Raw genomic sequence first — 24,415 nt, forward strand, 5'->3', positions numbered from 1 at the left:
TCCTGTTTTATCACGATGACAGATGTAGATGTAAATGTAAATGCATCATTTTGTCTATGTATTGTTTGTAGGGACGAAGGTGGGCCGCAAACAGTTTTTAGATTTTCAAGTGGGCCCTGAGTTGGAAAAGGTTGGGAACCCCTGGCCTACACCATTTATCATTGGCTTCCCACGTGAGTAGGATGCAACATGCACAGTGTCATCATGGTGAATTGCACTAATGAATTTTTCTTGAAACGCTTAAAGGCATGATTATCTACCACACACTCAAAGCAGACATTTTTTCATATAAAAATTTGCCTGTAGGTTTTGTGTGAATTCAGTGATTGAGTTTTTCGGTCTTTAGACATCTTGACATGTAGGGTAGAAAATACAGCATTTTGCTTAATATGCTACAGATGTGACTCACTGTGTAAACATTTTGGTCCATGAAATTATGCAGCATAATTTTTCTAGGAAAATGTCATAGTTTCACAGCAGTTCTACAGACACTTAACTGCTAAAACTTTTATACTGAGGCCTGAGTTCCTCTAACTGAGAGACACAGTATATAGGGGTGAAATAACTAATAAATAACAGTTATTTCACCTGCAGACAGGTGTTACTCCAAATTTGAGGAAGATGTTTGAATGTCAACGACACACACACCACGATCTGGCATAAAGCTGCACAGTATTTACACAGATACCTGAAACTTGAAGTAAAAAACACAAAAATACACAATCTTCTAGTATTCTTGCCACTTCACTACCAATTAGCTAAACGGTCAATATAAAACGCCTTGAGCCAGTTAGATGCATTTTGTAACTGCGTGGGGTCCCAGCAGCAGTTTGTCAAAACTCTCACCTCTCTCGATCTGTTGACATGTGAACTACTACAGGAGAATTTCTGATTTGACGAGAGTTGAGTCCAGTCCAAGTTCTTCGCTGGCTCTCACACGAGAGCACCACAAAATGAACTGACTGCAGTATATTTTCTTTTGTTCGTACTTTCAGTTTGACAGCTTGAAAGTCTCCCTGAACCCATCAAAATTGATTTCATTTGGAGTAGTACGTGGGTCTACAGGAACAGGAACAGTCGCCCTGGATGTTATTTAGTTCGGTCAAAAGCTTGGACCGCCGCGTGTCCGCCTTTCCCCACTCCCTTACAGTGTGAGGGCCTTGATTAGCAGTGCAGGCTTAATCACTCCGCAGATGGGAACAGAGTGCAGTGTCACCAAGACAAAAACAAACGCACAGTTGGATTATGGTTCAGCGTGCGTGTGTGTGTGTCAGTGCGTGTGTCAGTGCGTGTGTGTGCGCCGTCAGACAGAGCAGCTCTGATTTGACTCGTAAACAGATTCTTGAGTGTTGTGAGCCGAGCTCCTCGCTTCTTTTTGCCCCGTTTGCCCTCTCTCTGTGTGTCTTTCAACACTTGGTCCCTGTGACCCCTGTATCCAGCCTGTCCTCATAAGTCATTTAAACACACTTTTAATAGTGTTAACCTAGAACTGAGCAGCATGTGGCGGCCGAATGTGAGGCCAGCTCTGTAGAACACGCTCGATACGAGGGCAAACTAAGACGTTAGAAATAAAATGATCTTTATGTGATTTCTCAGTCAGTTTGTGTTTGTTTTATTTGTTCATCTGCTGTGGTTCATCACATCGAGACAGAGGACAGCACCTATTTGTAGTTTTCTTAAAAACATTTTTTTAAAAGCATTGCAGTGAGAAAACCCCAGTCCTGCTCCAGCTCTCTGTTACCCCTCATACCTCATTTCTTTTTTTCATCTTTTTTTTTTTTACCTAGGCTCTGTCAACACATGAAACTGGCCAGTTGAAAGAAAGGAAAAGGAGTAGTAAGGGGAAAAATGGGAGATGGGGGTGTGCAGTTCAGAAACTGGCGTCAGACCATCTTTTGAGTGGAATTCTTTGCGGGGGTCAGAGTTCAGCCACTGCAGTGTGGCGCTGTGATTGGCTGAGGAAAGGTGAAATGAAAACCACAGTAAACTTTTGACCCCGGCGCAGGAGCTCTGCAGGAACGCCCAGCTCCAGCTCTGGTGTGGTGGAACAGAGCCCGCTCTCTTCCTGTGTTTACTCCGCCAATCCAACAGGGACGGAGGGGCGAGGAGGAGGGGGGAAATGAGGGAGGAGAGAAAGACACAAGAGCGAGCGAAAGGGAGGGAGGGAGAGAGGGAAGAGAGAAAATCGTCAGAGCAGCGCTGCGGTCTGAAAATGAATATCTGCCGTTTTTACAGAGAGAGGCTCAGTTGAAACGTGTACACAGGCACAGAAACTGTCTCAGAAAGTTTAAATCCCAGCGCTGCCTTCACATCAACATGAGGTCATTTCTTTAGGGGGGAAAAAAAGGCAAATACGTAATTACAATGGATGACATATCTTCACACTGAATTATCTGTGGCTTTGTGAGATTTGTCTTCCTGCAGCATCTGTATCAGTTGCTAGCGAAGATGTGTGTGTGTGTGTGTGTGTGTGTGTGTGTGTGTGTGTGTTATCAGACTGGGCAGCATGGAAGCTGATCAGGCCCCAGAGCTCTGGCTCCCCAGATAAAAGACTGTTTAGCCATTGATTAATGAACTAATTTCCATAATATTAGCCCTGTGTGATCACAGCCGCCTGCATTTTGTGTGGTCACTGTGGTCTCCTCTGGACGACGACCTCCTCACGCTTATCACCTCTCTATACACACACACACACACATATATATACACACACCAACGTGTCAAGCTTATGGAAAATATGAAGGGGTTGTTGGAGATGCAGCAGTACAGTGGTTCAATCTGTCCCCGCGTGGGTCCTTTTCCTGTTTCTCTCTGTTCTTTGTCCGTATTAATGATGGATAGGAGATGCATGTGTGACACACATACACACACACACACAGTGGAATCTGCCACCTCTTTGTTTCCACCTTCATTTATTTTCCCCGGTTTTTCTACACGTTGCAGTTTGTGTGAGAAAAATGGGGAGATGCACACACAGCCTGTCTGAGCTCTGTGTGCGTTGTGTGCGTCAGGCGAGGGTGGGGGATGTTTTTTCTAGGGGGAGAGAAGCAATCCTATGAAGGCAGTTTTCCCTCTGCTTTGAACTACCTTCTCTCCCTGACCACATTTCATCTATGGACATTTTGTACGCTATAAGTTTGAGGAAGAAGCTGCTGGAACAGAAAGCTGTTTTGTTATGTTTTTTTTTTTTTTTTTTACACACATTGCCTGTTTGCTATGTGCCCTTGAAAATTTCATGTCAGAGGAAATTAATCTAATATGTTATAATATAATTTATCGCACACTATGTCACACATGGGTTGAGAAGTGTTTTCATTTATTGATAATTAACCCCACATTTATTTTACCATCTGTTAAATTAGAGCCTGACTCAGGTTATTAGATTTGGTAATTGCTCACATGTATCGAACAAAGCTGACCCTTTTACACGTTAGCCTTTTTCTCCCATATTTCAGACTCTGATTGGTCAATTAAATTGAACCTTTAGGTTGGATTTCAGGTTCTTATTGATGCTTTTCTGAAATGCTTCACAAACTTCAATAAGCGTCTGTGAGGGTGTGTTTCAGTCTGCTCTCACATTTGCGTCACCACTGCGGCTTTGAAAGGTGTGCTTTATTCCACTGTGAACTGCTCCTTGTGTGACTTTAATATTAACTCTAAATCTGTCGCGCTTGTCGAGGCTTTCCATTTGAAGGAACTGATCTGAAGTCGTTTTTTCCACACAGGAACTCCAGACACTGTCCGGAGAATCGCATCCGGAGCTGCTTGTTTACACACACAACCAGAGACTGTCCATGTGAGACGCTTTTTCTCACCTACTAGAAATACTCTGTTGGTAGAGTTGAGGAGTGGCGTCTGAGTGTAGGAAGAGGAGGACAGAAACGTCACCATCACACCCACTCACTCGCTGTTAATTTTTGGGACAGTGACGCGCTCTAGTCGCATAAGGGCTCAGTCGGACATTACACAGACTTGGGTCTTGTTCATGGATGCTGCTGCTGGTGGGGTAAAGTCTGGTTATGGTCCTGTTCAACTGATTTGGACATCTGCGTTCACACACAGACACACACAGTTCCTCTGGGTGATGTCTAGAAGAGTTCAGGTTTGCTGTGCATGTGGGAAAAAGAGCTTAAATGTCTGAAGTTGGTAAAACAAATTACAAAGTTATAAAGTTTTGGCGGTATGGTTTCACAACTCAGACATGGTTTCAATGAACTTTCACAATAAAAAATACGCGGAGGAACAAAGTGACAGAAACATCTTGCGTTCAGACGAACGATGGGACGTGTGTGTGTTCAGTCTGGTTTTTTGAGCTTTGCAGGAATTTTGCAGCTGCTGCGGTATCTAACTGGAGGTTTTCTCTGAACAATTTACAACTTCGCTTTTTTAAAATCCACACTTGTACACACATGCTCGACATATGTCCTCCTCATCCCCATCCTTGAGTCTCATTGTGTGGCAGCAATCTGCATCTTGCCATCAAAACCCTCTGGCACCAGTTAAGTCCCAATGGCCCATGTTTCATTGAAATCATGTGTCAAGTTGGCAAGAGAAGAGCAATAAGATGGTTTCACCAACAACAACTGGGTTGCATATGAATCCATGAAAAAAAGACGTTTGTTTCTGGAAGTTATCTTCTCTCAGAATTGAGAGGGAATCCCCAAAACATAATGATGATTGATGACTGCTAAACCAAGTGAAATTTTGTTCTAAATTATACGAAGTAAGCAGAAACATTAGCCACGGTTAATTAGCTTTGGTTTAGAGCTATTTAACCATCTCAAAAAATGTGCAGAGATCAGTCCAAATATCTTTTGTAGATTTTTTTTTTTGGCCGACATCATATGACCATTAACAGTCAGACCCCCTTTCTTTAAAAAAGTATTTATGTGCTTCTTTTCATTCACTCAAACTGAAGTTTGTCAAGACAAGCTTTCTTTAATTGTGCTTAAGTTAATTCCTTTTCTTTTCCTGCTTGCTGCCAGCCCAGGACACAGTGCTTCTGAATATGGCCTTGCATATCTTATCTGTCACATGTCTCACCATTAGTGGCGTCACTCACTGAGGGAGAGAAAACACCAAGAGGGAAAATTTGCAATTGCCATTTGCTCAACTCTCCTCCTGTCTAATTGTATTTTTTTATTTCCCCTCTGAAAGCACAAGAGCGAAGGTGCACAGAGGGGATTTACAGAGGTGTTAACCAGCCACTTGCTAAGCTACTAATTTTAGCATGTTTAGCTATGTAGCCTGTGAATATGATTTCTTAGTAGGACCATGAGTATTTTCCTTTTCTTTGTCACAGCCTTTTAGATGTAGGGTGTTGTGACAACTTTCTACCCACATTACTCAGCTACTTCCAGTTTCCAAACGCCACTGACTCAAATCCACGGTGAAGAGGTCGTGCTTCATTCATTTTGTGGCACAGATAGTTGCACAAGATTAATTCAGTCGAGTGTTGCTAACAAGCTTCACAGGATGCTGCCCGTCAACTGCTCACTGTTGTAGCACAGGATTTTATTCAGTACAACACTGGTAAACAACACATGCCTGCGATGCATCAAACCAGTTATAAAGGCAGCGCTTCCTACGCTGTGGTCCAAGGGCCCAACTGTAGCTCACATTACAAGAGTGTGTTTATCTTAAGGCGCCGACGTATCCTAATCGCCTTTTTTTCCTTCTTCTTTGTATATGATTCCAGTTGGTGTGACTGTGTTCCTGTCGTAAACGACTGGATTAGACCAGAAACCTGCAAATATTAAGTGGTAAAGAGAGAAAAATACACTCGTGGTCCAAAAAATCCAAACACTTTGAATTAGGGCTGCAACTAACGATTATTTTCATTATCGATTAATCTGTCAATTATTTAAAACGATTAAATGATTAGTTGTTTGGTCAATAAAATGTTAAAAAATGTTGAAAAATGTCAATCAGTGTTTCCCAAACCACAAGATGACGTCCCCAAATGTCTTGTTTTGTCCACAAACCAAAGAGATACTCAGTTTATTGTCACAAAGGAACAAAGAAACCAGAAATATTCACATTTAAGACACTGAATTCAGAGAATTTGGACTTTTTTACTATTCAAACCAATTATTCGATCACCAAAATAGTTGACGATTAATTTAATAATCGATTAGGCTATTGTTCGATTAATTGTTGCAGCTCTACTTTGAATTATTGTGAGCATATTTTTGAATTAATGTATGATTTTCTTCATAACCAAGCAGTTTAGCACATCTGAAGGGTCCGTAGTGGGAAGAACATGGCTTCACAATTACCCAGGATTTGTTTTTAAATGAAGACATTGAGGTTGGGGTTGGTGTGAGCTCCAATTGTAGCCAGTGTATAGCTGGTTGTATGCTCAGCAGGAGGTGGATCGCTTCTTTGAAGAAAAACAGGAAGTAATTCTGTCCTTTTGTTTCCTTTTTGCACTTGATGTCCCCAACTCTAGTGGACACCTTTTGTTACTTTATTACCTTGCTTCTGCAGTGTGTGTGTGTGTGTGTGAGAGAGAGAGCGAGAGAGCAGTGAAGTAATGATGTAAAATGCCTGTAGTATCTAACATCCAGTAGCTTCATTGTTTACTACTTTTTCAGATGTTTATAGTTTTATTTGTTTTAAACAAAACCCTCAAACTCTTTATTTCTGTCTTCCTCATTCTCTCCTCTCACACACGGACACATACACGACTTTAATCAGGACAGTTTGACTCCATGAGTTTTGAGTTTGGGTGTGTTTTGAGGAGAGTAAGGGGAGGGGGGGGGGTCTATAATTGTGTGTATGTGGGCCCAGTTTGTCTGTTCTTTGTTTTGGGTGGGTTGATGTTTATTGTTGGGCCTGCCGCTCTTTGTCACAGGGAGCTCAGATTGCAGGCTTTATTTCAGGCCGAGCAGGAATGTCCTCCTCACTATTCTGGGCCAGACTGACTGACTGACTGACACTGCTGCTGTTCTGGCCTTTTGCCAAACACCTTTTTTTATATCGAAATCATGTTTTCTTACACCATTAAATGAAATATCTGAACATGGCATGCTGCATGCAGTAAAATGAAATGTCATCCAGCATAAAGTTTACCTCATCTCATCGGCCTTACGTCTGTGAAAGGACAAATATTTGCTTAGAGATCCGCAGGGGTGATGGGCTCTTGAGCTTATATCCACCATTTTAAGAGGAGAGTTATTCCACACACAGGTATTTAAGCTGTGTGGTGGATCAGTCAGAGAAAATAAAAATATCAGATAGTCCTGTATCTGTGGAATTGCTTACCTATTTCTTCCTCATGACTGCAGTTATGCTTGATTGGAGAGTTTCGTAGCATGTGATAGATCAGCACGTAACACATGGTTGGTCTGGGAGTGGCTGCATTTTTTTGCAGGTAGTTTGGAAGGTATGAGGATGTAACATCCCTCTCACGCAAAAAAGGGTTAATTATACAAGTGTCGCATCAATGTCAAACAAGTGAATTCATTGTCACGTTGTTTGTCGTTCGCTGACAAGTTAAAAGAAGCACTGAAGTAAAACACTGAAATATTGAAAAGTATGGCCACACATGTAATTACAAGTACAAGTGCCCCGGGCTCCATCAGATGTTGATTTGAGTATCTCATGAGCTTCACAACTGCCGGGTTTTACAGTTGAATGAGCACCGCCAGTCTCAAAACTCACAGTGACGGTGTTAACCACTTTCCCACAGAGGCGCAGACTGCAGCTGCAAATCAGAGCCAGTATTTCAATGTCACAGCAAGTTGTTTTTCTCCAATCAACAATGTGGCTGTTTGTTAAAAACGGACAAAGATTTAAATGTTCATGTTGTTCAAAAACGGGTGTTGGGCGATCCAGTCGCAGCTCTGTCATGGTTTTAACCATTTGAAATAGTTAAAAGGTAAAAACATAGTAAATCAATATGTCACAGTCACAGTCAATGTGTCGGTTGTGACTTGGTATAGAGGAAGTGTAAATATATTTTCGGTTCATAATGAAACTGTGACAGGGCTAATTCTAGGAGAGTGGGTGGTCCTGTCATGTGGTTCAGGACACATTTGCGTTCACACTCAGTACGTGTAGGCCTACATGACATTTAAGAAAATTTCCAGCGACCCCCTGACCCCCATGTGATCGGGCGTCAGCTCAGATATTTTTATATGGTGCATTTTATTTGAACTCGACTTATATTTGAGAAAGTGAAAGTAAAGAATACAGTTGTTTAAGATTGTGTGTGGTGTTTTTAATCATAATTTTTAAAATAATATTTTTATTGGTAATCTTTTTTTTTTATCAATTAGTAGACATTTCAGGCCACCCCATGAGGGGTCCCGACCCCAAGGTTGAAAAACACTGCCTCAATCCGACTAAAACTGGACAACTGAGTGTGTGTAAAGTTTACGCGTTAATCCGACTAATATCGGAGTTCTCCAACTCCGATTAAGACACCCAGATAATGCGATTGGAATTCGACTTTCTCCGACATGTATAGTTTAACTGGACAACACATGTGCGCATGCGCTGGGATAAGACCCCGGAACAAAAACATCCAAGAAAGCCGGTCACAGAAGCTATTGTTGTTGTAGGAGCCATGAATTGGGTTTTCTGTTAGTTAAGTTTAAGGGTTGTTTTGGTGTTGTTTATTTTGAATATGATTTAGTTTGTTATTATTTCAGTAGCGGGTCACGTCATTATGGGCGGGGTTAAGCACTTATGTTCACCTGTTGCTTTTCCTTTGTTTCAGAGAGAGAGAGAGGGGGTGAGCGTGGGTTGCCGTACTTTTTGTTGACCGCTATAGTTACGCTATTTTCTGGATTACTTTGCCTTAGTTTGTACACTTTATTATGAGTTAACCTATTTTGTTTGGTTAATAAACACTTTGATCTTTAGTTCTGAATCTCAGTGAGTTTCTTTTTGATAGCGCGTCTGACAACCGGCCCATGCTTAGTCTCTCAGCGGCTCTTTTGGCTGAAGTCGCTACAGTTGTAGTGTTACGGCGTTCTTGTCTGCCTCTCGAAATCACCATGACCATGAGGGATAGCGTGCCCCTTATCTGCACAATAAGTAACGCGCACATTACGTACGAGATGAACAAAGCTGTACGATTAACCGTCTGTTCGAAAATGCCGGTCTACCGCCTGGCTAATAGGTCAACTGGAAAAGGGGCCGTATTAACCCGCTGAAATGACGCACGTCGCCACCTGGTGTCGAGGAGGAGGACACGTTCCCCCCTTTTTTCTCAGTTGCATGTAAACTGGGACAGGGACAGAAGTCCGATTAGACGCCAAAATCGAATTTTGAGCATAGCTCGATTAAACTCTGCATGTGAACGTACTGACTGCTAAAAGAATCGCGACCACCTCAGAAACCAGATTGGGTCTCAGATCTGAAGTGCATTCACACCTGAGCGCTGTCCACTTGTGATCAGATCACCTGAGATTCATATTAACTCCAGATCTGGTCAGGGCCTCTGGGTGCAGTTTACAGCGTCACTTCCTGTTGCTTCAGTGTATCAACACAACTCAGCATTCGACATGTGTAGCTCGTTGTATTACACTGTTTAAGAAGAATAGCATAAATATTTTTATTTCATCTACAAGCCAGTGTTTTGTTATTGGCATTACACTGAAAACAGAGAATTTTCTGTCAAAATAGATGATGATAATGATGACCATAATCTTATTAATAAGATATTCTATGTTAATGATTTTATAAATATTATGTGATATTCGACTCGTCCCAGACTCACAAAGTGTTGCTGTAATGAAACAGAAGAAGAAGAAGCATCAAACAAGGCCAGTTCATAATGGTATCAAGGTCAAGTCACTAGCATTGCTACCAATATCTACATTTTTCTGAATGATACCCAGCTCTGTTGAGGTCCATGATGAGCTGTGTCACCACTCTCCTCCCCTCCCCCTCCCAGTGCCTCTTCCTCCTCCCCCACTTCATTCTGCTCAATCTGCCTCGACTCCTCCTCCGCCTCCTGTGGTCTATATTCATTTGATTCAAGCTCACCTCTCTTAATCTGCATCACACTTCACTACTAGGGGTTAACTGTGCATATGTGATGGTGAGTGTTTGTACCCGTGTGTGTGTCAGTCAGTCAACAAGGGCAGGATGGAGCAATAATCTCAACAATGAGAGTTAAGGAATGAAAATGACCTAAACATTAGTAATAGATGCTTAAAATGAGTGACATGTTGTGTCTTCACCCTGGTTTCAGTGAAGTCTTCATCTTTTTTTGGTTTAGGCGTCAAAGAAAAGTCGACTTCGAATTATTAAATCGCGTTCGGGCGGTTGACAGAAAGAGAGCGTTTTTCTCTTTTTCTCTCTGTTAAATTATTCAGCTGCAGTATTAGCTCAGTAGCAGCACAGCGTTTAGGACTGATGTGATCAGTGGTCTGTAGTGGAGGATCGCACACGTGTACACACACACACACACACACACCAGTTGTGGATAGAGCATGTAGCAAGCCTCCAAATAGAAAATACTCCTTGTTTATTCACTTATCAAGTTTGCTTTTTTATGGCATCTCTTGTTTATCTTCTTAGAAACCAGCAGCAGTTTCAAATTCTCGATGTTGAAAGATTATTATGATCAAGATTTTGTGTTTAGAGCTGTGTGATTATTATATTTCATGAGGGGAAGAACATCTGACAGGCTTATCTGTGACAATGTGATGATGGTGCTAAAGGTCAGCGGTTTTGGAGCAGCTTGTACCAAAACACTGACGGCTCTCCCAGTGTGTGGGGCCAGGGCCCTATGACAGGTCCCTTGAAATGAAAATGTGTCTATAAAAAAAGTACACAAAAAGTTATATTGGAGTGTAATATTGTAACTGCCGGTTTGAAATGGAAAAAAAAACTGTGGCACAGATGTTAGTGACAAGCTCAGGATAGAGATTCATTTCTGTTCCTATGATGAAAACTCATCCAATTGCTATGATGAGAAAACAGAAAACACCAGAGGGCCTTCTGTCCTGTGATTATGAATATGATGGTTAAAGTATTGAAGCTTATGAAGGCACATGTGTGTTGTCTGACAAATGCTTCTCAAAGTTGAACCCCTGTGGAAGAAAAGCAAGAGAAACAGCACAGCAAAGAAAGGTGCTCAGTCGCTTCATTGGTTCTATAAATAGTGACAGAGCAACAAAGAAAGAGCTGATTAGCTTTGTGCACAGTGAAGACTGGTCTTTGACCAGTCACAATTTACATTTATTGTTGGTAGATAACATGTTTTCAGGAATTTTTCTGACCTCTGTGAGAACACTGTCATGTGCACACTGTCTTCTTCCTTCGGTCACGCTACAGAAAGCAGCAGTAAACATACAAGGTGTGAGAAGAAGCAACCAGGAAGACAGGGGTGGGGGGAAAGAGGCCCGATAAACAGAATATGTAAATAGGGAGGATGAGTGGCCACATTTCCAGGAAAGGGAAGTGATGACGCAGTGGATCGGGCTGAGGGGAGGACACAAACAGGATGTGTTCTGCTGTGGCTTCCTGTGCAATTTTAGAAATCAGTTTTTTCCCATGATTTTCTGTGAACGTAAAAACCTCCAAGAGCTCATGCTTCGACATTCAGAGAGTGTATCAAGTTACTGAACTTTCTCTTTTCTCTTTCTGTTTTCAGGAGATGTTAAGACATTTACACGACACTAGACCCTGAATGGAGCTTGACAGGAGATTGTACTGGCCAAGGTGAGCATGTGGTCAATGTATAAGAATAATACACACTTAAATACACACACTCTCCAGGTGGACAACAATAACCCCAAACCCATTTTATATTTGACCATGAGATGTTATATTTCTCACGTTGGTGGCTGCTGTTTGCAAACCTGATGGTTTGCGCAACACCTCATCTTGTCCCCGAGCAAGTTTCACATTGTCAAATGAAGCTGATTCAGGTCAGTGGCATACTGCCAGGCCTGTTTAGACTCATCTGTGGTTTTGGTCGGCTGCTGCTCACAGACTCACTCTGCTCTATAGGTGTTGTCTACTCGGGTTGTCAGTTTTCAAAACCTTCAGTGCAATCAGTGAGTGGCAGATTGTACCGTGCTGTTACCTAAATTCCAGGAAAACAAAGTTGTGTTTTGCAACAAGGAGGCTTTTACAAGAAAATTGGATTTAAGCATTCATTTAAACCTATTTACATTTACTCTGGATTTCAACTTGCCTCTATCACTAGAGTAGATAGAAATCCTAGTTTCTACTCTGCTGTGTATTCTCTGTGTTCAGAAAGACTCCCAGCAGCCCCCAGCTCTGCTGTTTGTCCGTTTCAGGATGTGAGGCTGACTGAGGGCTGATGTCATCTTTCTCCACTGCTGCAGAGGTGAGCTTTAGGACAGAAACCAGGAAGGAAGGAAGCAAGAAGGAGAGTGAGAGAGGGGGGGGAGTCACAGCCAGAGCAGGACAGGCAGATTTTGAGAGAGGGGTGCTGAAAGGTAGACGGACAAGAAGCATGCGATTTCAGATTTACGGCACAGAGCGTACGTCTGAGGCTCGGTGCTCTTCTAGTCATAGTGGCGGTGGTGGGTGACTGGACTGCATGTCCTAGCCTGCTGTTGTGGAGCGGTAGTTGCATAATGGTTCTCATCCGTTCTACAGTTTTCCACTCTGGAATGAGCTCACTCTGTGTCTGCCTGTGTGTGTGTGTGTGTGTGTGTGTGTGTGTGTTTGTATGTGTGTGTGTGTGTGTGTGTGTGTGTGTGTGTGTTTGTATGTGTGTGTGCACATGCGAGCCCCTCTTAAAACACAAAGTCCAGGATGGACTTGTAGTAGTAGAAACAATCTGGTGGAGCAGCCGGACGCTACAGCTTTGTGTGTGTGTGTGTGTGTTTCTGGGTGGGAATAGGAAAGAGCCGTGACCTTAGAGGCTGACTGCAGAGGTTTCCTCTAACGTGAACTCTGAGGGGGTCAGACACAGGGCAATGCCAGAGCAAGAAAATAAGGGCAGGGTCCCCAGCCCACAGTACTGCTACACCCATGGTGGGAGGGAGAGAAGGGAGGGGTTGTCTGAGGATGGTATGGTATGGTATGGGGGGGGGGGGGGGTAGCAGTTAAAACCTATTGGAAGGAAGAGCAGATGTAGGCGAGTATGGAGAATGGAGAGGAAAGGGGAATGCGGAAGAGAGATATTTCTACTCCGGAGCCACGGCTGGATTGTTTTAGGCTACACAAACCGCTGTGTAGGACCAGCCAGGTAGTTCAACGACGTAGACGCAGAAGGCTGATGAATATGTCTTGTGCCTGAATCTCGGGACAGTAGCTGTGAACACCCGTCTCTCTTTACAGACTGTGCTTTGACATGCCTAAACATGCAAGTGTACTGGAAACGGTTGTATACGCTGCATGTGAGTGTGTGTGTGTGAGTGTGTGTGTGCTTCCGCTGCTAGCAAGAGTGGTATCGTTCTAGCGGGCAGGCTGGCTGAACGCAGGATGACCCATCTCCCCTGAGGCTCCAAATCACTACATCATCATCAGTCGCTCCTCGCAGTGGAACAGATGAGATTTCACTCCCATCAAGCACTAAGAAGGAACCAAGGCTGCTTTTGCTAACTGGATAGTCTACACTCATAAATCTGTAGGAATCTACAATCCACTCTTTCTCCCCATGGAAGTCACTTCATTTATAACCCCAGTAGCTTGGGGAGTTTGTTTGATTTTTTTTTTTTTTTTTTCTCTTAACTTGACACTAAGCTTTCAAGGTTCGTCTGTATTAAGAGTAATTTCAGAGTGGACTTGAAGAACTGTCAGCTGAAGGCACAGTCCAATCCACGCTTATCTCTTCATTAGATTCTACCACACACATCACATGTGAGCGTATAAAACCGCGCTCTCAGTCCGTTCCCTTTGATCATGTGCCACTGCCCCTGTGTCCGTGTCTTTGTGTGTTTGTGTGTGTCTGTGTATGTACAAATGATGTGCGGCTCTGTGCTTTCAGGTGCTGATATGTGCTGAAGATGAGTGGCGTAGGAGATAACTCGTTGGAGCCGCTGTGCTCTGACCGCAAACGTAAACTGTCCACCTGTGACACACCAGGCTTAGGGTGAGTGCTGTAATTTCTGTTATGTATCAGTTCACTTTGGCTGCTGCTGTTTTTTTGTTTTGTGTTGTTTTTTTTTTGTGTGTGAATGTCAGCAAGTGCATCAGGTCACTTCCTGCACCTCCACGGCCTCACGTAAACACCCCAACCTCCCCGGTGCGTGCATGTGTGAGTGTGAGCGAGTGAGTGTGAGTGTGAGTGTGAGTGTGAGTGTGCGCCGTCTGCGCTGAAAGCAAAAATAATAATTGAAGCATCAGAGCCCCCGCCGCCGTATGGCCTGCATACGAACGGGGCATAGGGAGGTGAGGTTGCCATGGCAACATGTCTAATCCCCTTGGCGCCCCAGCAGGTGTGACAAGCGTCGGAGGGAACAGGAGAGCAAGTACATCGAGGAGCTGGCGGAGCTCATCTCTGCCAATCTCTCCAACATCGACAGCTTCAACGTCAAGCCTGACAAATGTGCCATCCTCAAGGAGACCGTGAGGCAGATCAGACAAATCAAAGAGCAAGGTACCGCCGCTGTGCAAACCAACTACCACCACACACTCCATACGACTAGGATTTCACCAGAACTTCATACGAATTTCATCAGAATTTAACCGCTTAAAAAATAAATAAATGTTGTTCTTTATCTGTGTTTGTGGGGTGTAAACAGTGAATAAAGTTGAATCATCACTGAGTACCCTGCTGCTGGACAGATGATGCCAGCGATGAAGTGGTGCGTTTGGTTCATAGCCAGGCTGCATCAGACCGACGGCCAGTTGGGCTGTGTGTGTCTGTGTGTGTGTGTGTGTGTGTGTATCACTGGGGGTAAATGAACACCAGTAATTGAGACCAATCCTTGTTGGTCATGGCTCAAGGCTGTCAGTGGCTGCGTGGATCAGTTAGTGCCAAACCTGCTTCTCTCTGGGAGACTAACGACACTGGCGACTCAGAAATCAGCCCCCTTAAAGCGTCGCTCCTCCTCTCCTCCTCTCCTCCCCGGGCCCTTTTCCAATCATTTTTGCAGATTTGACTTGATTAGATACGCAAAGGAAGATATTTTCTTCCAGCTTGTTCGAGATTAGATCTGTGAGGTTAAGTGGGTAAGGAAGAGGGAGAGAGAGCAATCATACTGGAATCTACCCAGAGGGTCACAGCTGGCTACTGCTGGCCCCAGCGTCGTGCAGCCAGGTTGCCATAGTGACAGGATAGGAATGATGGAGGGCCTTTTTTTTTTTTTCTTCTTCTTCTTCTTCTTCTTCTCACTCTGTTGTCCATTTAACACACCTTTCCCTCCCCCTGTTTACACATCTTTGCGTCTTGGATCAGCTCCTCAGTTGTCAGTCATTTATTTTGTGTCTTTTTTTTTTTCCTGTCCTGTTTGCTCATGAAGCCAGTTCAGTTTGAAATGCAGCGACGTCCACCCATGAAGTCTTATTTGTCATTTAGCTTAGTGTCTCGCACCGCAGATGACCCTGCTACACGGAGTGAGTGGTATCTAACAAAGCCTCAGACACATGCTGATTTTAAAAATAGAAAGGCATGCTAACCATGCATCCATGACTTGTGCTGCCTCCCGGTGGCCAGAAGAAGTATTTCATAACATTGTGTAAGTGAAGCAGCCAGCTGTGCATGTCATTGGTTGCATAAAATACAAGAAAGATACCAAAAAACACGTATTTTACCACAGATCCTTAAAATTGTTCGAATAATAGCTTTTCATGTCATGTCACACAATATTTAAAGTATTAAAAATCCATATATGATTGTTATAAAATTACTATTCTCTTCCTTTCTAACGCTTTGTGTTTTATCTGTCCTTCAGGAAAAAGCTCTTGCAGTGATGATGATGTTCAGAAGGCGGATGTGTCCTCCACTGGTCAAGGGGTCATTGACAAGGACCATCTGGGACCGCTGCTGCTACAGGTCAGCTTGGGGACAATTCCTGTGGGGGCAAAAGACCAACACCAATTAGTTGCCCTTCCATATGCTTGACCAGTGGTTTGCTGTCATTGCTTTCTTGAAAAGTCTCAGCTGCTTCACAGGAAATGAAACGAGTCTTTCCTCCAGTTGACTCAACATTTTGTTGCCCTGGTGTCTTTTCAGGCCCTGGACGGTTTCCTGTTTGTGGTGAACCGAGAAGGCAGCATAGTATTCGTGTCAGACAATGTGACACAGTACCTGCAGTACAAGCAGGAGGAGCTGATCAACACCAGCGTATACAACATCATCCACGATGAGGACAGGGAGGAGTTTCACAAGAATCTACCCAAGTCCAATGGTGAGTTATGACTTTATACACATGTTGGTACAAACACACTCAGGATCATATGCAACTCAATCTCTACTCACAGCCATGTACCTGGATGATTGAACATTTCATCACCTGAACGCACATACATACTCTCACACACTCACAAATTCATGTTTCTGAATATCTTTTTTTTTTTGTGATTGCAGCTCCAAACGGGGCACCATGGGGTGGAGATGCGCCCCGGCAGAAGAGTCACACATTCAACTGTCGCATGCTGGTGAACTTTGGTCATGGTCATGGGTTGTCAGAGGAGAGGCCTGGAGGCCAGCGCTATGAGACCATGCAGTGTTTTGCCCTCACGCAGCCGCGGGCGATGATGGAGGAGGGAGAAGGTAAAAATCATGATGAACAGCTTTAAAAGGTTTTTTGTTTTGTAAAAAGTTGTTTCGTAATAGAACATAAGAGAAACTATAACAGGTAAAATATGTCACAACACTTACAACACATTAACTGTACTTAGTGTCTTTTTTTGCTTGCATATAGTGTGTATTTGTGCCTACTTATCGCTTCTAACGTGATAGTCACACATCAAACGTCCAGTTTCTCCTCCATTGTAGTTGAAATTGAACTTAACATTGTTATGTTGTCTCTTTCATCAGATTTGCAGTCCTGTATGATCTGTGTGGCACGACGCATCACTGCAGTAGAGAGAACAGAGAGGTTCAGCACACGCCATGAACTGTCTGGTAAGTTACCACTGTGTTACATGTTACAGACCTGTGTGTGTTACTATTGTTTACATGTGACATCAGGTTTATCACCTCAGAAAGGCCTGAGGTCAAACAAACTTTGTCCATTTAAAGAATAAATGTTAGAATTGCCTAGATTTGCCGTCTTTACTTTACCTAAACCTGAAATGAGCATGCAATCTCTAAATTAAAGCAGAAGTAAGCGATATTTTTGTGTTAATATAAGTCTTAAATAGTTATATCTTCCGACAGCAATCACTTATATAGAGTGTTTCGACCGAAACACGGGTCTCTCAGTCACTCTGCTCTGAGCCGAGGAGAAAACTTTTCTTGTATCCTACAAGTTTTATCCAATGAGGAGAGAGAACGGCGTGAAGGGCTGTGTGTGTGCAGCCAAGGGATGCGCCTGAATGTGGTGACGTAGGGACGAGGACCAATAGATCCATGACGAGGGCGGGGGCTGCTAACTCCGTCGGCTGACAAGAAGTTATGGTGCGTTCAAGGCAACTCGTAACTCGTGTTTTTCTGACCTGTGAAGTCGTACCAGTTCGATCTGGTACGAGTTCACGGGTCGGAAGTTACGAGTGGCCGTTATAGTGCACTTTTCACAGGTAAAACAGGTCGGAAAAACACGATTTACGGGTTGCCTGGAACGCTACTAAGTCGTGAGTCGTGACTTGAAGCCGTAATTTATGGTTTCAAAAGCCTACCTGGAACGCAGCATTAGCCAAAGTGACCGGATCGCTTACTTCTGCTTAAACTTATTCTTAACTTATTTTTTTTATTTCCCACCACTAATGAACTAGTACTAATCAATCATTCTCTGGCTAATTTCAACTTTTCATCTTCTGTTCCAGGTAAACTGATTGAAATTGAACAGCACGCCTCGCTCCACACCACCATGCGCCCAGGCTGGGAGGATCTGGTGAGGCGCAGCATGCAGATGTTTCTCAAATGCAGCGAGGGGCAACCCTGGTCCTACAAACGTCACTACCAAGATGGTATGTATACTTTACACACTAGGCTTGTTTTGCATGCCACGGACGTTATGGTCCACTATTATGGGCACCAGTAGTGAAAGTGTGAGGCCTAGTCCACACGAGCCCGGGTATTTTTGAAACCGTGAACATATGTTCCCGGTTGTATGTCCTGTCCACATGCAACCGTGCTTTTGGAACCCTGAAACCGTGGTTTTTTGAAACCGGAGTCCAGGGTGGGGTTTTGGGCCGGGGTTGGTTTCACCGGGTGCGTGTGGACACTGCAACCGTGATTGTTTTACTCGTTTACGTCATAGCTGCACACGTGCTGATGTAAACACTGCAGCTGCAGAGGTTGTTTGCAGCGGTTTGCAGGTGAGCTCGCAAAAATGGAGGTGACAAAGTGGATTTTTATCACTTTTTTATTTTATTTTTTTTACATCATCTAAATGCTAGGCTATTTGTATAGTTTTTCGATGAGAAAAATATAACGAAACGGTCGTCAGGGCGATCCTCTTGTCAGCTCCAAACTCACCCTCAATCACAGACCACAGCTGGTTTTCCACACAGCATCATTTACAGTAACAAGTGACGCTACAGATCAGCTGGGCCGCTGCGGTGTGTTTTTAAATGACAGAACTACTACAGTAGCGCTGCAGTTTCTTATTCCCCACCTTGTTTGATTGAGAGTTTTTCGGGATGATTTTCATGAATGAACAGGCAATAGCCTATGTCCCGGGTACGACGGGAGGGGGGGTCGCGCTGCTGTCATGTAGTGATAAAAAGAGCCTATGCGGAGATGAGGAACAGCCAAAAGCCGAAAATGTATCCGTGACGTCCGCGGTCGATATAAAGTGGATATGTTTCATTCATCCATGTTTTGACAGACAACACAACGGCCAGTGAATGACCGACAGACAGTCATGTGGCTCAGCAGCCAGTGACGCACACAGCACAACAACACAGCGCACAACAACACACAGCACAAGAGTCAAGACACAGCGCAGCAACATGTGCAGGCTGCTGCAGCAGTGCACGTCAAAGGGACATCGCCGAAAATAAAATAAATAGGCTACACGTTTTTATTAAATTAATTAATATTTAATTGTTGGACTTGGAGTCTGTGAAATAAAGCTATAATAACACGTAGTTTTTAAATTGTTTTTGCGCATGTTTACATCCATAAAATGACCAAAAATGAACACTATAAGCGGATTTCTTGATAACGAATTATTTAAACAGCATTTGTATAGAAATGATTCCGTCCCAAGCCTTTTGATCCAAGCGGTTTCCACTGTATTTTGATTGGTTAAAACAGCCTTCCACACGTGCATTGCGTCACTTGGTAGCGGATTCCACGGTTGCGTGTGTACGGAGTGTTTTTATTACACCACTGGTGTGGACGCGAAGCAAAACTCCGGTTTCAAAAATACCCGGGCTCGTATGGACTAGGCCTTAGATTTGAAGAGTGAACTCCTTGTTTAATGAAAAAGTCAAGAAGTCAAGAAGACACAGTTTTTTTGTTGCATGCTTTGTCGCATTATCTGCATTTTTTTTTTTTTATCTGCAAATTTTTTGATGGTTTGAATTATTTTCTTTCTGCTCCAGCTTTCCATAACGGCCATGCTGAGACCCCACTCTATCGTTTCTCGCTCGCTGACGGCACCCCAGTCACAGCCCAGACCAGGAGTGATCTCTGCAGGAATCCCAACACCAATGAACCACACTCTTTCTTATCCACTCACTTGCTTCAAAGGTGCAAATGCTCTTTCCAGTTCAAACTGTCAAGAATACGAATTAACCAAACTTTAATGAATGTCTGACTGGTGTTCTTCATGTCTTCCTGTAGGGAGCAGAATGGCTATCGTGGAAACCAAGGAGGAGGCATGAGGCCTCAAAACATGGGTGTGAACAACCCCAACCAACAGATGAACATGGGCCCAGGAGGGGGCATGGGGATGAACAGGGGCTACGGCATGAACGAACAGGGCAACATGCCACAGAGAGGAATGCCTCCATATGCTGGAGGCAACCGCATGAATCCCATGAACCAGATGAATCAAATGAATCCCATGAATCAGATGAATCCTATGCATCAGATGAACAACATGGGTCAAATGAATCAGATGAATCAAATGAATTCCATGCACCCAATGAACTCCCCCATGAACTCAATGAACCAGATGAATCAGATGAACCAGATGAATCAGATGGGCCATCACGGCATGCAGCAGCAGCAGCAGCAGCAGCAGCAGCACCCGCACCCACACCAGCATCCACATCCACATCCGCATCCACATCCACATCCACATCCACATCCACACCAGCACCCGCACCAGCACCAGCACCAGCAGATGGGTCAGTTCCATGGAGGTGGAGCAGGTGGACCTGGAGGTGGAGGGTACGGGATGGGAATGACAAGTCCCCCTCAGGCTAGTCCAGGAATTAACGGCCCCCCACACAACGTTATGGGCTCACCCAGAGTCAGAGGAAGCCCCAAGATGGCCAGCCCCTTCTCTCCAGGAGGTACTAACCAAACTTTTTTTTAAGACTTTGCAGGTTATTTAGATGTAGGTATGAACTGCTTCTTCTTTCATTCACAAGACTTTTAGACTTCATTTATTTGCACATATAAAATAGAACAAAACATTTACTTATCTCTCCTATCTCCTATCTAGAAAGATACGAAAAAAAGAAATGTGCAGGTGGGGTCTGAAACCTGAAAGGCTTATGACATGACCTCACCTTGATCTAACAAATAATTGAAGCACAGTAAAGAAATAATAATCACATACCTTGTGCAAGGTAGAGAAATAACAAAATTTAAAAAAAAAAAATAAAGGAAAAAAATAAAGATAAGGGAAGATGTTGCTAGTAAAAATAATAGTTTGTTCACATGTCTCTCTTTTTATTTTATTTGTGCAGGTATGAACTCTCCCATGAGCTCCAGTCACCCTGGTAACTCTGGAGGTGGAGGCACCACCTTCTCCAGCAGCTCCTTAAATGCCCTCCAAGCCATCAGTGAGGGAGTGGGCAATCCGATGCCCTCGCCGCTCACCTCTCCTCCCCCTCACAAACCCGACAGCTCGCCAAGTATCAACTCCACCAACAACCAGTCAGCAGGACCGTGCAAACCGGGCCTCCCTCCCTACTCTGACTCCAAGAGCCCCGGCAGTTCACTGGGGGCCGGCGGAGAGCAGCAGCAGCAGTCGCAGCCACACCCGCACACCCCCACCAATGAGGGCGCCCCCGAAAAGCCGGACAGCCAGGCCAGCAGAGAGACGGGCCCGACCGGGGGAGAACCCAATCGACGGGTCCCTGACACAAAATGCCACAAGAAGCTCCTGCAGCTCCTCACCTCCCCCACAGATGATCTGGTGCCACCCAATCACCCGTCAAACTCCGGACCCAGCTCCACATCCGAGGCTAAAGACGGGGCAGGGGGCGTCACCAGCCCCTCCTCAACGGGAGTGTCCTCCTCTACGGGTGGGAATCACAGCGCTGTGTCCTCATCCGCTGGCGCAGGACATTTAACGAGTCAGTCGCTGCAGGAGAAGCACAAGATCCTCCACAAGCTCCTCCAGAACGGAAACACTCCTGATGAGGTGGCCCGCATCACGGCCGAGGCCACGGGGAAGAGCAACTTGGACTCGGACCCTGGGCCTGCAGCCCCCGGAGGAGCCAGGGGGCCTGAAACAAAACAGGAGCAGCACAGCCCGAAGAAGGAGAAGCCTCACGCCCTCCTTCACTACCTCCTCAACAAGGACGACTCTAAAGAAAGTGGTGATATCAAGCCAAAGCTGGAGGAGCTGGAGGCCAGAGGAGCTCAGGGGGCAGGGGTCTCCAGCTCAGACACCCACTGCATGGAGGGAAAGGTCAAGCTGGAGCCATCCGATGAGGTAAGTTGTTTTTTCTTTCCTAAAAAGCCAAGTTGTTAGACGTAAAACACCCACTAGATTGTTTTCTAATCAATCTTTTGTCTCTGTGGTTCAGACGGAGACCTTGGAGACCATTCTGGGTGTCCCAAGGAAAAACTCTGGCTTCTACCCCGAACCAGACTCCAGAGCAGGGAAGGAAGTGGGGAATAAACCAGGAAACATGCCTGACAATTTACATGGTAAGTCGGTCATGAAAATCCAAAGCATGTACCGGTAATACAATGATATGTATGAAATTTTTATTCAACTCTTTGAACCTAAATGTGCGAAGGTATGTAACTTCTCCTTGGCACTGTGTGTGTGTGTGTTTCAGATGGGGAGAAAGGCCCCATGCCTCCAACTCCACGTAGTGTCTATCAAAGAGCCTTGTCCGCAGATGCTAAACCCATGGGTGTAGACGGACCAGTAGGAGGCGGGCTGGCGATGAGGAGAAATGTCCCCTGTCCCACATTGGTCAAACAGGAGAACATTGATGCTCCGATCCGATCCGGACCCGTACCCAACGGCTTTCCTGGAGGCATGGGTGTCTGTCCACCCAGAGGACATCCAAGTAATTTAAGCACTTACTTCTTTGCAGGCCCAAGACAGCCTGGCTTTCTATGTACAACTTGGTCTCACAGAATAGGCATGAAATATAAAAGCTTAGGGTTCAGATTTTTCACAACATAGATAAGCTTACTGATGAAATGCTCTAAGTTGGTGGTGTTTTTTGTTGTTCAGGAGGTATGGGCAGAGGTATGGGAATGCCCCAGCGCCCTCCCATGGCAGGACCAGGGGAGTGGGGGATGCCGAGGCCCAGCGGCAGCCCAGCGTCCGGCCCAGGTCACCCAGGCATGGGGCGCTCTGGCCCGATCGGCGGACCCATGATCAACCGCTCCAACAGCGTACCTGCAAACCCCAGGTCCATGCTGCAGCAGCAACTCATGGATATGGGTACGTCACATGTCACACATCTCTGGTGTAACTAACTGCTTGATTCATAAAGTGATGAAGTGAAGTACATATCTGAACCTTTTTTCTGTGAATTCATCTGCAGGTACCAATGAAGCCAGTATGAGTATGAGCCCATTTGGTGGACATGGACCACCACCTCGGTCCCCCAACTGGCCAGACTCTGCCATGGGAATGGAAAGACCCCAGACAAACACAAACAGGTAAACCACTGGTCCTAAACCCATCCCATTATTTCCAACTTACTGGGCTCAGTCTAAATTCAGAAGTTGACATTAATCATGTCTACGATCACAGCCTCCTATTCTTTAAGTGACTAAACATCTGGGTCATTTGTTGCTTCAGGGAACAGTTTGCACACCCCCTGGATGAGCTGCTGGGGCCGCTGACCAGCAGCGATGGCCCGAGTGATGAACGAGCACTACTGGACCAGCTGGATTCTCTGCTTAACACCGCAGATCTCATGGCTCTACAGGAAATAGACCGTGCCTTGGGCATCCCCGAAATAGTGGGCCAGGTACAGGACATGCAGCAGTGTGAATGATGTATCACATTGATTTTGTTAACAGGACATTATTAGATAATAGCAGTGTTGGCACCAGAGGCACAAATGAAAATCAGTCTTAAACTGCACGGTGATGCTGAATCAAGTGAAAAGTATAAAAACAGAATTTTATGACATGGTAGAGTGAACACATAGTCAGTAAGAATAAAAAGCAGAGAAAATGGTCCAAAATCACTGTATGAATTTATTTTAATTAGGTGTGATATGATGTGAGCTCATTTAAAAGTTTGAACTTGAATGTTCATAATGTGAATGTTCTTATTAAGCTTCCAGTTCATTGTAGCTTGTTGTTGAAACCTAAACCATAAGCTTGATACTGATGCAGCTGTTGAATGGATGTGTGTGTGTTTTATGTCTATGCTCTGGTGGTGTTAGTCAGCCATGTGTTAACTTTGCATGACGGTGAAATCTGTCCAAACTGGCATCACATGCAGCTTCTCTCTACCCCAGACCCACGGACCTGAAGGTCACCAGCAGGGCCAGGATCAAGGTCAGGGTCGGCCACCATCGGAGCCTTTCCCAGGACCGGACTCCTCTATAGGCATCGACCAAAAGCCCATGTACGGCCAGGGCTACCCTGGGCCCCCAGGGCCCCCCTCCATGGGCATGCAGGGAGGTTATGGAGGCAGCACGATGCAAGGTCAGTCTCCTGGTGGCTTCAACCCCATGATGAATCAGATGGGCCAAGCAGGGGGCTTCCCTGGCATGGGCAGTATGGGGGCCATGGGCAACCCCCGTGCAAACATGATGAGACCACGCATGATGGCCACCAAGCCTCTACGACTGCAGCTACAGCAGAGACTGCAAGGCCAGCAGGTGAGCTCACTGAGGAATACAGATCATATGACCGCAATACTGGTCTATAGAAAACACGGGTCACCTTGTTCGTTAGGAAGAGTGGGTTGTTTTTGTGAATTATGTGAAGAATGAAAGTCAAAATAAACAAACTCTTTCTCATTTCTCCTCCGGC

The 24,415-nt window shown here is 44.8% G+C and overlaps 1 protein-coding gene across 7 annotated transcripts in view; it reads left to right on the forward strand.

Moving 5' to 3' along the window:
- ncoa3 (nuclear receptor coactivator 3) overlaps positions 1-24,415 on the forward strand; it is a 37,023-nt gene that overhangs the window by 8,064 nt on the left and 4,544 nt on the right. For 4 of the 7 annotated variants that reach the window (XM_085776247.1, XM_085776250.1, XM_085776252.1 and 1 more), the window contains exons 2-18: positions 11,615-11,682; positions 13,928-14,032; positions 14,379-14,539; positions 15,837-15,937; positions 16,118-16,292; positions 16,472-16,657; positions 16,925-17,011; positions 17,872-18,015; positions 19,600-19,747; positions 19,841-20,517; positions 20,917-21,890; positions 21,985-22,108; positions 22,243-22,479; positions 22,650-22,862; positions 22,966-23,083; positions 23,226-23,397; positions 23,896-24,261. In XM_085776247.1, the coding sequence (XP_085632373.1) occupies positions 13,947-14,032; positions 14,379-14,539; positions 15,837-15,937; positions 16,118-16,292; positions 16,472-16,657; positions 16,925-17,011; positions 17,872-18,015; positions 19,600-19,747; positions 19,841-20,517; positions 20,917-21,890; positions 21,985-22,108; positions 22,243-22,479; positions 22,650-22,862; positions 22,966-23,083; positions 23,226-23,397; positions 23,896-24,261 (3,969 nt within the window). In that variant the 5' untranslated portion in view covers positions 11,615-11,682; positions 13,928-13,946. Of the gene's footprint in view, positions 1-71; positions 174-11,614; positions 11,683-12,207; positions 12,317-13,927; positions 14,033-14,378; positions 14,540-15,836; positions 15,938-16,117; positions 16,293-16,471; positions 16,658-16,924; positions 17,012-17,871; positions 18,016-19,599; positions 19,748-19,840; positions 20,518-20,916; positions 21,891-21,984; positions 22,109-22,242; positions 22,480-22,649; positions 22,863-22,965; positions 23,084-23,225; positions 23,398-23,895; positions 24,262-24,415 lie in introns of those variants that run through there. The other 3 variants (XM_085776248.1, XM_085776251.1, XM_085776249.1) reach the window with 3 other exon arrangements.

This window comes from Trachurus japonicus, chromosome 5 (genome assembly GCF_045865225.1).
Source record: "Trachurus japonicus isolate A0001 chromosome 5, Traja_1.0".
NCBI lineage: Eukaryota > Metazoa > Chordata > Actinopteri > Carangiformes > Carangidae > Trachurus > Trachurus japonicus.